The 17,037-nt window shown below is 36.9% G+C and overlaps 1 protein-coding gene across 1 annotated transcript in view; it reads right to left on the reverse strand.

Annotated features, from left to right (window-relative positions):
- COL4A5 (collagen type IV alpha 5 chain) overlaps window positions 1-17,037 on the reverse strand; it is a 301,445-nt gene that overhangs the window by 51,567 nt on the left and 232,841 nt on the right. The window contains exons 31-36 of the mRNA XM_049871358.1: window positions 13,076-13,243; window positions 12,256-12,345; window positions 11,459-11,608; window positions 6,955-7,053; window positions 5,031-5,120; window positions 4,326-4,465 (exon numbers count right to left, since the gene is read on the reverse strand). Of these exons, the coding sequence (XP_049727315.1) occupies window positions 4,326-4,465; window positions 5,031-5,120; window positions 6,955-7,053; window positions 11,459-11,608; window positions 12,256-12,345; window positions 13,076-13,243 (737 nt within the window). The remainder of the gene's footprint in view (window positions 1-4,325; window positions 4,466-5,030; window positions 5,121-6,954; window positions 7,054-11,458; window positions 11,609-12,255; window positions 12,346-13,075; window positions 13,244-17,037) is intronic.

The raw sequence follows: 17,037 nt of genomic DNA on the forward strand, positions 1-17,037 counted from the left end.
AATATATCCAGAATCTCATCACTTATCATCATTGCCACCACCCCAATCCAAGGCATCAAAATCTCTAGCATGCATTATTTAAATAGTCCCATAACTGGTCTCCCTGCTTTCATCTTTGCTCTTCTATTTTCAGAAAAGGAGTTGTGATGTACGTATGTATGTATGTATGCATGCATGCATGCATGCATGCTGTTGCTGTTAGGTGCCGCCAGGTCGGTTCTGACTCATAGCAACCCTATGTACCACAGAATGAAACACTGTCCAGTCCTGAGCCATCCTTACAATCGTTGTTGTGCTTGAGCTCATTGTTGCAGCTACTGTGTATCAATCCACCTTGTAGAGGGTCTTCCTCTTTTCCGCTGACCCTGTACTCTGCCAAGCATGATGTCCTTCTCTAGGGACTGATCCCTCCTGGCAACATGTCCAAAGTATGTAAGACGCAGTCTCGCCATCCTTGCTTCTAAGGAGCATTCTGGTTGTACTTCTTCTAAGACAGATTTGTTCATTCTTTTGGCAGTCCATGGTGTATATTCAATATTCTTCGCCAATACCACAATTCAAAGGTGTCAATTCTTCTTCAGTCTTCCTTATTCATTGTCCAGTTTTCACATGCATATGATGCAACTGAAAATACCATGGCTTGGGTCAGGTGCGCCTTAGTCTTCAAGGTGACATGTTTGCTTTTCAATACTTTAAAGAGGTCCTTTAAAGCAGATTTGCCCAATGCAATGCATCTTTTGATTTCTTGACTGTTGCTGCCATGGGTGTTGACTGTGGATCTAAGTAAAATGAAATCCTTGACAACTTCAATCTTTTCTCCAATTATCATGATGTTGCTTATTGCTTACTGTGGTTTAATTGTGAGGATTTTTGTTTTGTTTATGTTGAGGTGTAATTCATACTGAAGGCTATGGTCTTTGATCTTCATCAGTAAGTGCTTCAAGTCCTCTTCATTGCCAGCAAGCAAGGTTGTGTCATCCGCATAATGCAGGTTATTAATGAGTCTTTCTCCAAAGCTGATGCCCCGTTCTTCTTCATATAGTCCAGGTTCTCAGATTATTGGCTCAACATACAGATTGATACAGCCCTGATGCACACCTTTCTTGACTTTAAACCATGCAGTATCTCCTTATTCTGGTCAAATGACTGCCTCTTGATCCATGTACAGATTCCTCATAAGCAGAACTAAGTGTTCTGGAATTCTCATTCTTCGCAATATTACCCATAATTTGTTATGATCCACAGAGTTGAACGCCTTTACGTAGTCAGTAAAACACAGGTAAACATCCTTCTGGTATTCTCTGCTTTCAGCCAGGATCTATCTGACATCAGCATTTATATCCCTGGTTCCATGTCCTCTTCTGAGTTTGGCCTGAATTTCTGGCAGTTCCCTGTCGATATACTGCAGCAGCTGCTTTTGAATGAATATATATATATACATATGTATATAAAAGTTCAATCATGTTACTCCTTCTAGTCACTCTTCATTTCACTCAGGAGTAAAAGCCCTTACTATGACTTACAAGGGCCCCAGATGATCTGGCCCCATTACCAACCTGACCTCATCTCTTACTTTGTTTCATTTCACTCATTCTGCTTAATCCACATTACGTTCCTCAGATGTGTCAGGTACATTTACACCCCAGGGTCTTTGCATGATTCACTCTATTACTGTATTGAGGTCACTGCTCAATTGTTATTTTATCTGAAAGGGTTTTCCTCACTACCCTATTTCAAAACATAAAAACTTGCATCAATTTCTATCCCCAATTCTCACTTTACTTTTTGCTGTGACATTTATCACCTTCTAATATACTATAAACTTATTGTTCGTCTCTCTGACTAGATATAACCACCCATGGATATAAGCAGGCAGGGATTTTTGTCTGTTTCATTCATGCTATGTCTCCAGCACCTGCCACTGTACTTGGCACACTGTACTTACTCAATGGGTACTAGCTGAATGAATTAATGAGTAAAAAATTTGACTATGTAAAAAATTTAAACTTCTATATGATGAAATCCATAGTAAACAAAGTTAGAAGACCACAACTGACTGGGAAAAAATTGTACCATATATAACAGACAATGCATGCATCTTCACTATTTATGAAGTATTTTTACAAATCAGTAAGAAAAAGACAAACTCTTTCATAAAAAGTGAAGCAAAGAGTATGAACAACTTGCAGATGAGATATAAACATATGAAACCCCACTCGTAATCAGGAAAACTCAAATTTAAACAATGATACACTGCTTTCACCCATTAGACTGAAAAAATTTAGCAGGTAAGAAATCTCTTACACTAGTCATTATCATATAAAGTGGAAAACCCATTTAACAGAAAAATTTGGTAGTAACTATTAATATTAAAAAGGCATATATATGCTTTGTACTAGCGACTTAGAATTTATTCTATGAATATATTTGCCAAAGAATTTTAAGATATGTATGTAAGATATGTGTAAGTATCTTTCATGCAGCATATGTTTGTAATCATGAAAATATAGAAATAATTCAGTATTCATCCATAAACTATTTATGGTACAACCATACAAAAAATACTATGTAATTATGAAAAAGAATGAGGCATATATTTATGGGCCGATAAAGAAAGTTTGTCAAGATTTATTAAGTGTTGACAGCTCAGCACAGAACAGGTATATACTATTTTTTCACGTGTGCAAATTAAAGAAAACATTTAAATCTGGAAGAGGTAACATCATTTCTTTTATCAATAACTGAGAGAAAATGTATCTGATTATAGTTTCAAGATGCTTTCCACTGTTAGTTGAACCTCAATTTCTGAGATGTTATAATGTAAAAAATTGAGTCTTAAAATTGATGAAATATCATATACACGTGCCTGTATGTGCATAAAAAGCCTTTTCTGAAAGAGTACATGAGAAACTGCTAAAAGTGGTTATTTTGAGGAAGAAGAACTAGGGATTTGGAGTACATGAAAGTGTGAAAAAAAGACTTTATACTTTTCATACATGTTGTATTTTAAAACCAGTTTCATATGCTACTATTATTACAAAAATGTTAAAAGACAAAAATTTGAAGGAACGTCTTTTGATGCAGCAATTTTGCTTTTAGGAATCTTTTCAATATGATCCACAGATACGTATAAAGATGTTCATTATGATATTACTTGCAATAGTCAATGGAGTATCACATAGTCCTTAAAAACAATAGGTCTAGATCTATATGTAAAGTGACAAAGAAAATTGTATTATATTGAAAAAAGATAAAAATATGTAAATTATAAAGCAAGGTAAAAAAGAGTATCTATACAATGATGCTACATATACACAGTGTATACACAAAAATACAAAGTTCTGTGTATAGATATATAAATGTTAGAATAAGAGATTGAAATTGACATGCTAATCATTAACAGTGAATCTCTTTGGGGAAGGGATTGGGATAAAGAGGCTAGAGTATAAAGGAGATTTTCACTTTTACCCTTTATATGTCTATATTATTAATTTTTTAATAAAAGTTTATATTAATGTATTACCGGTAAAATTTAAGCAGAACAGGAACAATTAAAATTGACTTCAATAACTTTACACTGTCAACTTGCAGAAATTTCTTCTGATTATCTTTTCAAATAAGTTGATTAACTGGGCAATCCAATGATAGTGTCTTTGTATACTATTAAAGGAAATTATCATTAAAGTATAATTCAGTAAATTATCATTTCAGTGGGAATTTTCACTAATTCCATGGAACTTGAATAACAATTTTCTTAACTCCCTGGCTCTGTGATCTGACTGTATGATTAAAGAAGTTATTATGTTTTTACATGGAATTAAGCAGTTATTAATAAGCACCTGTTATATCTAACGATTCTAAAACAAGTTCTAAATTTGAATACTTAAGTAACACCACCAGTTTTCATATTGACTAGGGGGATATGTAAAACTGTTTTTAGATCCTGGCTACCAGATAACTACATCAGATATGCAGTTTAATAACACTACTCAATTTTCATTAATGGCTTAGTTACTTAGTTTATAAGTTTGTTCAAATTAATAATAATAATAACTCTATTGCTAAAAAGGGAAAGCCAAACCAGGGAGAAATATGCCTTTGGTTTATTGAAACATATTTAGAGATTAAAATGGGGGGAAAACAAAGAAATCAGAAATTTTCTCCCTTTTTTAGACTGACCCAAAACCCTAAAATCTTACAATTTTAGAGAAAAGGAACAAATCTCTTACCCAGAATATACCATGTCAGTCTATAGTTTATTGAATGAATAATTAGGAACCAGCACAGTGTTACAGAAAAATCACATCTGCCTAGAGCATGCTTACCTTTGGGCCAGGAAGACCTGGAAGACCAATGCCTGAAACACCAGGATCTCCTTTGTCTCCTTTCTGACCAGGGAATCCTGGGGAGCCAGGTTGTCCAGGAATTCCAGGAGGTCCAGGGGACCCTTTCACACCCTGAGGACCTGTTTTACAAAATATTCTTTATTAGTAGCATTTCAATGATACATATACCTAAAAAACCTGCTGTCATCGAGTCAATTCTGACTCATAGCGACCCTACAGGACAGAGTAGAACTGCCCTGTAGAGTTTGCAAGGAGTGCCTGGCGGATTCAAACTGCCAACCTTTTGGTTAACAGCCATGGCACTTAACCACTACGCCACCAGGGTTTCCAATGATACATATAACCAAGTAAAAAGAAAAAGAACTCTGCAAACTCTGCATTATATAATAATGATCTTCACGACTAAGATTATATAACAGCCTATTTTTTTTAAGGAAGTTTAAATGAGAGGGGTACAGATGGAGAAAAGATGTAAGTTTGTGAATTCTCACTTCTAAGGTTTCTAAAGCTTCATCCCTTAATTTCTATGTCAAATATTTGTAAAATAAGGGGACTCAACCCACTGATGACCTTAGACAATGTCTCAGTCCGATTCTGTCAACACCAGTGTCTTTTCTGGTAACAAAAATAATGGACTGCCTTGCATTAATGGGACAAAATATTTGGGAGCTTTTCATCACTCACCTGGAAAACCCATATCACCTATGTTTCCTTTAAGTCCAGGAGGTCCTGTAGGTCCTGGGTTCCCAGGGAGACCAGGATTACCCTTGGGACCTAGAAAAGTCAAATTGGTAAATTAAGAGAAGATAACAATACTGAGGCTTCCTGGTTTCTTGGAATGGGTCATATTTAAAATGTAAGCATGGGACTGGATGGGTCAAATCTTAATATATGGTTAAGGTCCACAGGTCGAACTCAGCATAAAACAGGCAAGAAGTATCTAAGAAATCTCCTCAGGAACACATTAAAATATAGCCATGGTTATGGAGGTTTCCTAACACAACATTATAAATAAATGCAAAAATTTTACCAGGAAAACTTGTTTCTTGCCCTAAAACAATTCCAATCATCTGACGTCTTAGTTTTTTTTTTAAAATGTAATTTTTTAAATTAACTTTTATTAAGCTTCAAGTGAACGTTTACAAATCCAATCAGTCTGTCACATATAAGTTTACATACATCTTACTCCGTACTCCCACTTGCTCTCCCCCTGTTGAGTCAGCCCTTTCAGTCTCTCCTTTTGTGACAATTTTGCCAGCTTCCCTCTCTCTCTATCCTCCCATCCCCCCTAACAGACAAGAGATGCCAACACAATCTCAAGTGTTCACCTGATATAATTAGCTCACTCTTCATCAGCATCTCTCTCCCACCCACTGACCAGTCCCTTTCATGTCTGATGAGTTGTCTTCGGGGATGGTTCCTGTCCTGTGCCAACAGAAGGTCTGGGGTGATGTCTTAGTTTTTGTATGTATATAACCACCTTTACTGAACTTATCACAGATAAATCCATTATAATGAGTCTGTTTTTAAAAGATTAAGAAATGGCTTGACTGTGTAGCCCCCAATTATATGAGACCAGGAGGAGGAAAAATGATAACTTGTCATAATATACCCCTAATACATTGGGCCAGTATAGGTGCTTGAGCTCTGTGGATTCACCTGGGTATTTTCCAAAGACCACAGTGTTGCTCCTTAAACATTTTTCTTTTATTTTTTCTTGTATACTTGCTTCCAGCTTGGGGGAGTGAATGCAGAAAATGTGACGAAGAGAGAAGGAAAGTTCTTTTTCCAATTATATCAGGGCAATGTGGAGAGGAGTCTACAGCAGAATAACTGGCCTAAAGGGCTATTACGAGGATGGGGACCAGCTATTTTTTATTTCCTTAGGGGCCCAACTTAAGGAAAAATGACTTAAGCAGCAAAAAACAGTTTTGTAAGGAATAAGAAAAAAAGATTTTGACCGTAAAGGTGACCAACACTGTAAGAGAGTACCAAAAGACACTGTGAAATTTCATCCCTAGGAATTAAAAAAAAAATGCAATCAACAGCCATCTGTTTTACCTGGTTTAATGACTAACTTGTCTGAAGGCAAAAACTAGAAAACGTGAACTCTTCAGGCTCCTACCAGAGAATTGTCTTATTTACATATGTGGCAACGTATGTAAATAAAACAGCGCCTTACTTTAATTCTGTGTACATCCTGGCTGCCACAAAAATAAGAGACTGAGAAAAGCACAATACCCTGAAAATCTTGTCTTTTGAAGCTTGAACCAAATGGTAACATTTTTTGCCAAAGGTGAACTCCATATCTCAGTAGCTACACAAGCATATTACCATGACCAGATTCAAAGTGTTATCCAAACAAACCCGTTACCATTGAGTCAATTCCAACTCATAGCGACCTTGTAGGACAGGGTAAAACTGCCCCATAGAGTTTCCAAGGAGTGCCTGGTGCATTCGAACTGCTGACCTTTTGGTTAGCAACTGTAGCACTTAACCACTAAGCCATCAGGGTTTCCAAAGTATCATCAAACAAGATACATAAATAATTACTTTTCCAGGGTTCAGGGTCAGCCATTCAATTACTAAAGGTGGTCATCATATTTACCTGAGGGTCCTGGTGATCCAGGTTGTCCAGTCAATCCAGGTTGTCCTGGGTCTCCAGGCAAACCTTGGTAACCTTTTGGCCCTGAAACTCCAGGAATACCTTTCAAGGATAAGTAGAAGAGAGCAAGTTAGGCTGATATCATTAATCCATTAAATAAATTTGGCAAAGCAAGCTGCCCGAATACGGAACTATGAGTGAAACAGAGGGAGGAACTGGTGATGCTCTGACTTATTATGAACCATAGGCACTGGACTTATGCTAAAACCTTCCACTTTTCATTTATCTACCACCAAGAAATTCAGAGCACTCAATAATTAAGTCTCTTTCTTCTTTGGGCCCTAGTTTCTTACACTGTAAGATGAAGAAGTTGGGCCAGATGATCTCTAGGCTATCTCTTAAATTCTATGACTATCTTTTTTTTTTATTTTTATTGAGCTTCAAGTGAACGTTTACAAATTAAGTCAGTCTGTCACATATAAGTTTATATACACCTTACTCCATACTCCCACTTGCTCTCCCCCTAATGAGTCAGCCCTTCCAGTCTCTCCTTTCGTGACAATTTTGTCAGCTTCCAGCCCTCTCTACCCTCCCATCCCCCCTCCAGACAGGAGATGCCAACCAGTCTCAAGTGTCCACCTGATACAAATAGCTCACTCTTCATCAGCATCTCTCTCCTACCCACTGTCCAGTCCCTTCCATGTCTGATGAGTAGTCTTCGGGAATGGTTCCTGTCCGGGAACAACAGAAGGTTTGGGGACCATGACGGCTGGGATTCTTCTAGTCTCAGTCAGACCATTAAGTCTGGTCTTTTTATGAGAATTTGGGGTCTGCATCCCACTATTCTCCTGCTCCCTCAGGGGTTCTCTGTTGTGCTCCCTGTCAGGGCAGTCATCGGTTGTGGCCGGGCACCAACTAGTTCTTCTGGTCTCAGGATGATGTAAGTCTCTGGTTCATGTGGCCCTTTCTGTCCCTTGGGCTCATAGTTATCGTGTGACCTTGGTGTTCTTCATTCTCCTTTGATCCAGGTGGGTTGAGACCAATTGATGCATCTTAGATGGCCACTTGTTAGCATTTAAGACCCCAGATGCCACATTTCAAAGTGGGATGCAGAATGTTTTCATAATAGAATTATTTTGCCAATTGACTTAGAAGTCCCCTTAAACCATGGTCTCCAAACCCCCGCCCTTGCTCCGCTGACCTTTGAAGCATTCAGTTTATCCCAGAAACTTCTTTGCTTTTGGTCCAGTCCAGTTGAGCTGACCTTCCATGTATTGAGTATTATCCTTCCCTTCACCTAAAGTAGTTCTTATCTACTAACTAATCAGTAAAAAACCCTCTCCTACCCTCCTTCCCTCCCTCCCTTGTAACCACAAAAGTATGTGTTCTTCTCAGTTTATACTATTTCTCAAGATCTTATAATAGTGGTCTTATACAACATTTGTCCTTTTGCCTCTGACTAATTTCACTCAGGATAATGCCTTTCAGGTTCCTCCATGTTATGAAAGGTTTCACAGATTCGTCAATGTTCTTTATCGATGCGTAGTATTCCATTGTGTGAATATATCACAATTTATTTAACCATTCATCTGTTGATGGACACCCTTGGTTGCTTCCAGCTTTTTGCTATTGTAAACAGAGGTGCAATAAACATGGGTGTGCATATATCTGTTCGTGTGAAGGCTCTTATTTCTCTAGGGTATATTCCGAGGAGTGGGATTTCTGGGTTGTATGGTAGTTCTATTTCTAACTGTTTAACATAACGCCAGATAGATTTCCAAAGTGGCTGTACCATTCTACATTCCCACCAGCAGTGTATGAGAGTTCCAATCTCTCCGCAGCCTCTCCAACATTTATTATTTTGTGTTTTTTGGATTAATGCCAGCCTTGTTGGAGTGAGATGGAATCTCATCGTAGTTTTAATTTGCATTTCTCTAATGGCTAATGATCGAGAGCATTTTCTCATGTATCTGTTAGCTGCCTGAATATCTTCTTTAGTGAAGTGTGTGTTCATATCCTTTGCCCACTTCTTGATTGGGCTGTTTGTCTTTTTGTGGTTGAGTTTTGACAGAATCATATAGATTTTAGAGATCAGGCACTGGTTGGAGATGTCATAGCTGAAAATTCTTTCCCAGTCTGTAGGTGGTCTTTTTACTCTTTTGGTGAAGTCTTTAGATGAGCATAGGTGTTTGATTTTTAGGAGCTCCCAGTTAACTGGTTTCTCTTCGTCATTTTTGGTAATGTTTTGTATTCTGTTCATGCCTTGTATTAGGGCTCCTAACGTTGTCCCTATTTTTTCTTCCATGATCTTTATCATTTTAGTCTTTATGTTTAGGTCTTTGATCCACTTGGAGTTAGTTTTTGTGCATGGTGTGAGGTATGGGTCCTGTTTCATTTTTTTGCAAATGGATATCCAGTTATGCGAGCACCATTTGTTAAAAAGACTATCTTTTCCCCAATTAACTGACACTGGGCCTTTGTCAAATATCAGCTGCTCATACGTGGATGGATTTATATCTGGGTTCTCAATTCTGTACCATTGGTATGACTATCTTTTATAACACTATATTAGAGGCCAAGTATAGTTTAGAAATTAAAAAAATTAGGTGGGCCTGCCTCTTTCATGACTATACACAATAATATCTTAATATGCAATAATATCTTCAACTCTTTTTTTGGGGAAAATCCCACCAAACTCTGCTCATAGGGAAACTTATCTGAGTACACACACATTCACACACACATACATGAGCACACATACACACGCACACACACATGGGCTACCAATATTAATGCTTAGAACACAAAAAGAGCCACAAACTTAACAAGCTGCAAATAAAAAGAATTAAAAAATTTCACATTGTTTGAAAGGCTATTCTATACAGATTAGATTATAAATACTTCACAACTTCTTATTTATGTTTATCTGTACTTTCTGATGTTTTATAATGAATATGTAATACTTCTATAAAAAGAAAAGTTTTTTTTAATTAAAAAATCCTTACTATACTTTACACCTTACTTGCTGCTAATAAAATGACTCTAATAACACAGTTGTTCCCTAGGTCTACTTTCAGTGACTTCCCTCAGGGCTGAGCTTGGATCTTCATAATCCAATACTTGTTTATTCTGCCAAAGTAGAATAACAGTAAACCGTATTTAAAAGCCAAATATGATATGATATCAAAATGCTGCAGTGTGGGACTATGGGATAGAAAATGATACTGGTGAGGAGTGAGCTTCTTGGATCAAGTAGACACATGAGACTATGTGGGCATCTCCTGTCTGGAGGGGAAATGAAAAGGCAGAGGGGGTCAGAAGCTGGCCGAATGGACGCGAAAAGAGAGAGTGGAGGGAAGGAATGTGCTGTCTCATGAGGGGGAGAGCAACTAGGAGTATATAGCAAGGTGTATATAAATTTTTGTATGAGAGATTGACTTGATTTGTAAACCTTCTTAAAGCACAATTAAAAATTAAAAAAAAAAAAAGAGAGGCTCTATTCCTCTGGACACTGTCTTTTGTGTTTTGAAGGCTAAGATGCTGGATGGAGGTCAAAGCTGATACTTGGAGGATGGCAAATCAGAACACAAAAAAGCTGGACTTTTAACTGCATGGCTGAGCTCCTACCATGACAGGGAGCACAACACAGAATCCCAAAAGGAGCAGAAGAGCAGTGGGATGCGACCCCAAATTCTAGTAAAAAGACCAGACTTAATGGCCTGACTGAGACTAGAAGGACCCCGGTGATCATGGCCCCCAGACCTTCTGTTAGCCCAAGACAGGAACCATTCCCAAAGCCAACCCTTCAGACAGGGATTGGACTGAGATAGAAAATGATACTGGTGAAGTGTGAGCTTCTTGGATCAAGTAGACACATGGGACTACGTGGGCTGCTCCTGTCTGGAGAAGAGATGAGAAGGCAGAGGGGGTCAGAAGCTGGCTGAATAGACACGAAAATAGAGACTGGAAGGAAGGAGTGTGCTGTCTGTTTAGGGGGAGGGCAATCAGGTATATATAGCAAGGTGTTTATAAATTTTTGTATGAGAGTCCGACTTGATTTGTAAACTTTCACTGAAAGCACAATAGAAATAAAAAATACTGCAGTGTGACAATGTACCATTCATACCTATCTGGTTTCAAGGAAAAATTTTTTTCAAAGGACCAGCAAATTTTCCCAACACTGAAATCAATTTTCCAAGTGATTGTGGCTATATATCCTTTTCTCTCTATCACATCCAGTACTACTTTCTGGAATGCGTGAGGGTAACTGCCTAAGTTTATTTTCAAACCTCATAGCTTATAATAGGTAAACTACTAAAAAAACACTTAAGCAAAAGTTGATCAGTGGAACAGTGCAAATCAAATAGAAATTAATTTTCATTACCAAAATTTGATGTATCTAAGTGTTTTTTTGTTGGTAATCCTGTAACACAAGTCACATTTTATGCCATTTAAGAAGTAAACTACAGATATATCAGAAAACCCACTCATAAATTCATTCACTCACCTGGTAAGCCAGGTTCCCCCTTCTCTCCTTTTGAGCCGAGCAAATTTGGATCCATTGGTCCAGGAGGGCCTGGAAGGCCAGGTTCTCCTTTACCACCTTTTTCTCCTGCAGGACCAGGAAGTCCTGGCTGACCCTGCAAACCATCATCACCTATAGCCAGCATGTGTGGGGAAGACCACAGATCAGATTCATTCATCCAGGGCTAATTCATATAAAGATTATTCATGTTTCATACTTGGGTAGTTGGCTGATTGCTCAAAAAAGTTATGCAGCTTAGTTACTGTCTATGAATAACTAGAGGTCAAACATTACTGAATTCAAATAACAATCCCTTTTTCTTTTGGGATTCCTTAACAATGATCCAAAAACAAAACAAAACAAACTGATTGCCGATGAGTCAATTCCAACTCATAGCAACCCTATTGGACAGAGTAGAACTGCCCCATAGCATTTCCAAGGAGCAGCTGGTGGATTTGAACTGCCGATGTTTTGGTTAGCAGCTGAGCTCTTAAACACTATGCCACCTGGGCTCCTTAACAATGATAGTGACTGTAAAAGAAATTTCAAAGTTTGATCCATATATTTTGAGCTAAGCAGTCACCATGTTTCAGGGTATCCAATCTAAGCATGCTATGAAATTGAAAACAGGACCGATTTATGTGCCATGTCACCTAGAAACAAAACACAACTAAGCACTGCTCCTTTTAAAGCAACCAAATAAATATATTCTCTGTTGACATAAAGCGATGTTTAATTTTCTCTCTCACACGTGTCTGCCAGCAAACTCTGAATATTACCTTTAAGACCAGGAACACCACTTCTGCCAGGAATTCCCAAAAGTCCTGGTGGGCCTGGAGGTCCCATCATACCCATTTCACCTTTGGCACCTTTAAAGAATATCAGTAGGTAATTATTTCCTTTCCATGATCTTGGAAAGACAAAAGGTAAGTTTTAAGGTGTCAACTGGCAAACTATTGAGAGTTGGAAAGAAGGCACTGTTAAGTTTCAGACCTTTTCACCGGCTAGAACCTTAGTGACCACCATTGCTGATGTTTTTAACCCATGGATAAAGAAATTCACTGTTTCCAAAGATGGCCCATCTCTCAGTATTTGGGAGTATTCTTCTTAGAAACTAGCTGCCCTGGAAGAAGTGCAACTATCCTGATACCATGAGAAACCCATGTCATGTGAACAGAGGCACCATGGAAGATGAGAGGCCATGTGAAGAAGCCAAGGAATACTCAAGAGTCAGACAAGTGCCATCTTGAAAGTACATTCTCCAGCCCCACTCTAGCTGGTGTCATGTGGATCAGAGATAAACAATCCACTCAATGCACCCCTTAATTCCTGACCTGTAAAACCTTGAGCCAAATAAAAAGGTAGTTTTAATCCATTCAGTTTTGAGGTGGTCTCTTAAATAGCAATAGATAACGAGAACACTCACAGAGAGAAAGTAGTACAACTAGTAAAGTGGGTTTCCTATAATCAAAGATGTGTAATGCTCTTCCTTAAGGGGTACTGCCAATCCAGAAAAGTGCAACATGAAAATAATCTACTAAAATCAAATTAGCTTTATTTTCCTGAAACCAAAATCAGAGAGAATTTTAAACAAATTACCTGGCAAACCAGAGGGACCTGCTTTTCCTGGAAGCCCTGGAGATCCTGGAGGTCCTACAGGACCAGGCGCTCCAGGAATCCCTGGACTGCCTCTCTCACCAGGGGGTCCTGGAACATCAAATCCAGGAGGCCCTGGATCCCCCTTCTCTCCTGGTATTCCATGCAAGCCTAGGTAATACAACACCAATATTATAAGTACTGAAGCAGTTAAAAAAAATGTACCTGATTATTTTATTTTTTTAGGGAAAAAAGTGATAGAACCCTGTGTATAATAAACCTAAGCATGAGTCAGAAAAAATTTCAGCATCATATACGTAGATGATCTAATACTTAAGCTCCAGGATTTTCAAGCATACTGCTTTAAGACAGTGTCTATCAAATTCTGGTGAAAAACCAATCTTTTCTTTAATTCCCAACTCATCATGAACTAATATTTTTGTAAAATATAAAAAATAAAAAAAAGTGAAAAAACCAAAGACACAAAATATAAACCTACTTTTCTGTTTATTATATTCAACAAATAAAATTATACTTTCTAATTGCTATAAAAGTTTCTACATGCTTACTCTCAATTCCTGTCTTCATCCCATTGCAGACTGGTAACAAACAGTTTGTGATCTGATGATACTGGTCTGCTGACCAGTGTCCACATTTGGATTTGCCTTGCTCTAATTTTTTTTTTTTAAGGTAGTATGCGTTATTAGAAAACATTACTATATAGTCCCTAAAAATTAATAATTATTGATAAGTCAGTTACATGGGCTCGATTGATTTATTTTGCTTTATTTTATGTATTGTTTTAATAATACATTACTATTAGTTTTTGTTGTTGTTAAATTTTTGTTTCTCAGTATTCCAACTGGGATTTTACAAAAAATATGACATTACAAAATATTTCACCTTAGTAAGTTTCTATAAGACTAAACTATTTTGAAAAACAAGGTGGTTAAAAATGCCTATGTTTATGGGAGAAGAATTACACTAAAAAGATGATGTGAGTTCCTACTCCAATACTTATGAACTGTGTGACTTAAATGAATCACTTAATATTGTTGGTCCTCATCTGCTAAATGGGGATAACAACGCCATAAGTGACTGCAAGTTGGGGACTGAGCTAGATGATAACTTCTAGTGTTCATTCAACAGTAAGATCTAATTTTATTGTTGAAGATTTATAGGTAATTATTTTTATAAGAGAAAAAGATGCTGGGATTTTCAGTTCTGTTTGATGTCATATTGAAGCATGCCCTTAAACTGACTATAAGCAAAGTAATCATCTACTCAAAAAAAAAAATTCCGTTGAAGATGAGAGAATTCCACCTAGTTGGCACAGTGATGGTGTTTTCAATGCAGTCACTTCATAGTAAAATACTATAAAAATGAGAGAGAGACTTTCTATATTATTATATTTGTGAAGCACATGGGGTTGCCATGAGTCAGCAGCTAACACCAATAACAATGACGAGATACCTAATAATGAGCACTATTATAGCCCTACATGGATCACTGCCTAGTGTTATAGCTTAAGTAGTTTCTGAATAGCCAAATTTTCAATATAAATAATTTGTGATTTAAAATATGCTCCAAGAGAGCAGTTATACAAAATAATGACAAAGAAACCAAAGACTTAAATCTCGAGAAAACTTGTTTGATTTCCACATATAAAGCTTTACTTTATGGCTTTTGAGAAAGAACTACAGTACCTGGTAGACCTGAAGTTCAAGACGCAGGGAGTTACAGTTCAGCAGCAAGTTGAGCCACCCAAGCAGAAGTAAGTTGCAAAAAGATTCATTAGGTTAGGAAACAAAACTAAGCATGTAAAGATTAGAACAGAAAGTCTACAAAAAGAAGTTATTAGACATCAATTCATTACTATATTAGGAATGAGTAAAGAAACTGATTTTAGGCATTCTCTCAGTTGTTGTATAAATGAAATCTATTGCCAATAAAGACACGATAAAGTATTTAAATCCACAAAAAGGTTTACTCTTTGATACAGGTCAGCTTTGTACTCTTATTTCTCTCTGACCTTTATATTACTTACTATTTTGGAATTTGAGCTCCTAAAGGTTGGTTAGAATTTGAAAATTAACTTGATTTTAGATTGTAAGAGGATAAGTATAGATATTTCAATAATTATTAGTAGACGACTACGATTAAACAGCTTACATGTACTAGGCAAGGATTTATTTCTTCATTGTTATCATTATTAGTAATAACATACACTGTGCTGTACTCTTCACAGCATAGATCTTTTCCATAAATACTGTCAGGAATAGGCATCTTAGTAAGATCCAGGATGAAGGAAAAAAAAAGTCAAAAACCAAACCTGTTGCCATTAAGTTGATTTGGACTCATTGTGACCCTATAAGGACAGTGTAGAACTCCCCCATAGAATTTCCAAGGAGTGGCTGGTGGATTTGAACTGCTAACCTTTTGGTTAGCAGCTGAGCTCTTAACCACTGCACCACCAGGGTTCCAGGACAAAGAAAGTCAAAATAAATTCAAAAGGTCTGCTAAATCTCCTTATATAATAATAGGAATTATATGAATGTATCTACAGAGACTAAGGGCACCCAAATGGAACCAGTTAATGGAAAAAAAAAGAAATAAAAAAGTGTTATCTCTGAGAACTTTATACACACACACTGCTCAAGAGCTTCATAGCCAAAGGAAAAAAAAATTAGAATAGTGTAATATAGTATATGTCCTCTATGAAAATGACACAATGGATCCCTTGTTTTCTGAATCACATTAGTGGTGATGAATTTGAGCTGATCCAGCCACATACTTTTTCCTGAGACTGGGCAAGCATTACAACACATTTGGCTCAGGTTGGGGTAAGAGTATGGTCTGTGTTCATGGAGCAGAGTATATTTAACTAGCCCCTAAAAATATTCATTATAGCAGTCATCTTCTAGGCAATGGCTAAATCAAATAACAAGAATCAACAGCCTCCATTTCTGTGTGGGTTAGAAGGTCATAGGATGAGAAGCATTTTTCTACTTGTCCCTTGGTAATTTTTATTTCCCTGCTGTCAAATGAAGAATTGATATTCAACAAGATCTTAATTTATAAACATATCAAACTGTATAGCTGACTTGGACTAGAGAATGGCAAAGAGTAAAGCTTAATTAAATATTGGTAGAAAACTGGAGCTAAAAGCTTGAAAGCATAATGTGAACATTTTACATTGGAAAGATGAAAATAGGGAATACTTTGTATGATACTAGTAGTAGCCTTGCTCATCATCTTTTTATTGAGACATCTAAACTGTCATTTTGATATTTTTGAAATGGCCTTATTTATTATCCTGCTTTGGTGTTATAAATAAAATGCATTTAAAGTGATGATATGTGGCTAGGAGCCCTGGTAGTGCAGTGGTTAAGAGCTCAGCTGCTAACCAAAAGGTCAGCAGTTCGAACCCACCAGCCTCTCCCTGGAAACCCTATGGGGCAGTTTTACTCTGTCTTATAGGGTTGTTATGAGTTAGAATTGGCTAGACGGCAAAGGGTTTGTTTTTTTTTTTTTAAATATGCGGCTAAATATAAAATGTAGCCCATCTTGTACTAAAAAAAAATTGTGATTTCAGAACACTTCAATATTAAAAAAGTACTACATTCAGTACATTTTCATGCCAGTTACTATTAACTACATTTGTTTGTTGACCACACTAGTTAAGATCTTGAAATTCTATTGCAAAGCATGTATTTACAGAACAAAGATTAACCTGAATTCAGCACCATTACTTTTCCCCTGCTGATCTTATCTAGACTTTATAAATCAATGTATCTAGACTTTATAAATCAATATATCTATACAAAAAAATTTTTTTTATATATTATTGGTTAAAAAAACAGAGAAGGAGTACATTAGACAAAGACATTGCAGGATATTAGCTAAATTCGAAAAAGCATAAAACACATCTAAACTTTTTTGTATTTTGTTCAGATTAGTATTAA

This window comes from Elephas maximus, chromosome X (genome assembly GCF_024166365.1).
Source record: "Elephas maximus indicus isolate mEleMax1 chromosome X, mEleMax1 primary haplotype, whole genome shotgun sequence".
Taxonomy (NCBI): Eukaryota; Metazoa; Chordata; class Mammalia; order Proboscidea; family Elephantidae; genus Elephas; species Elephas maximus.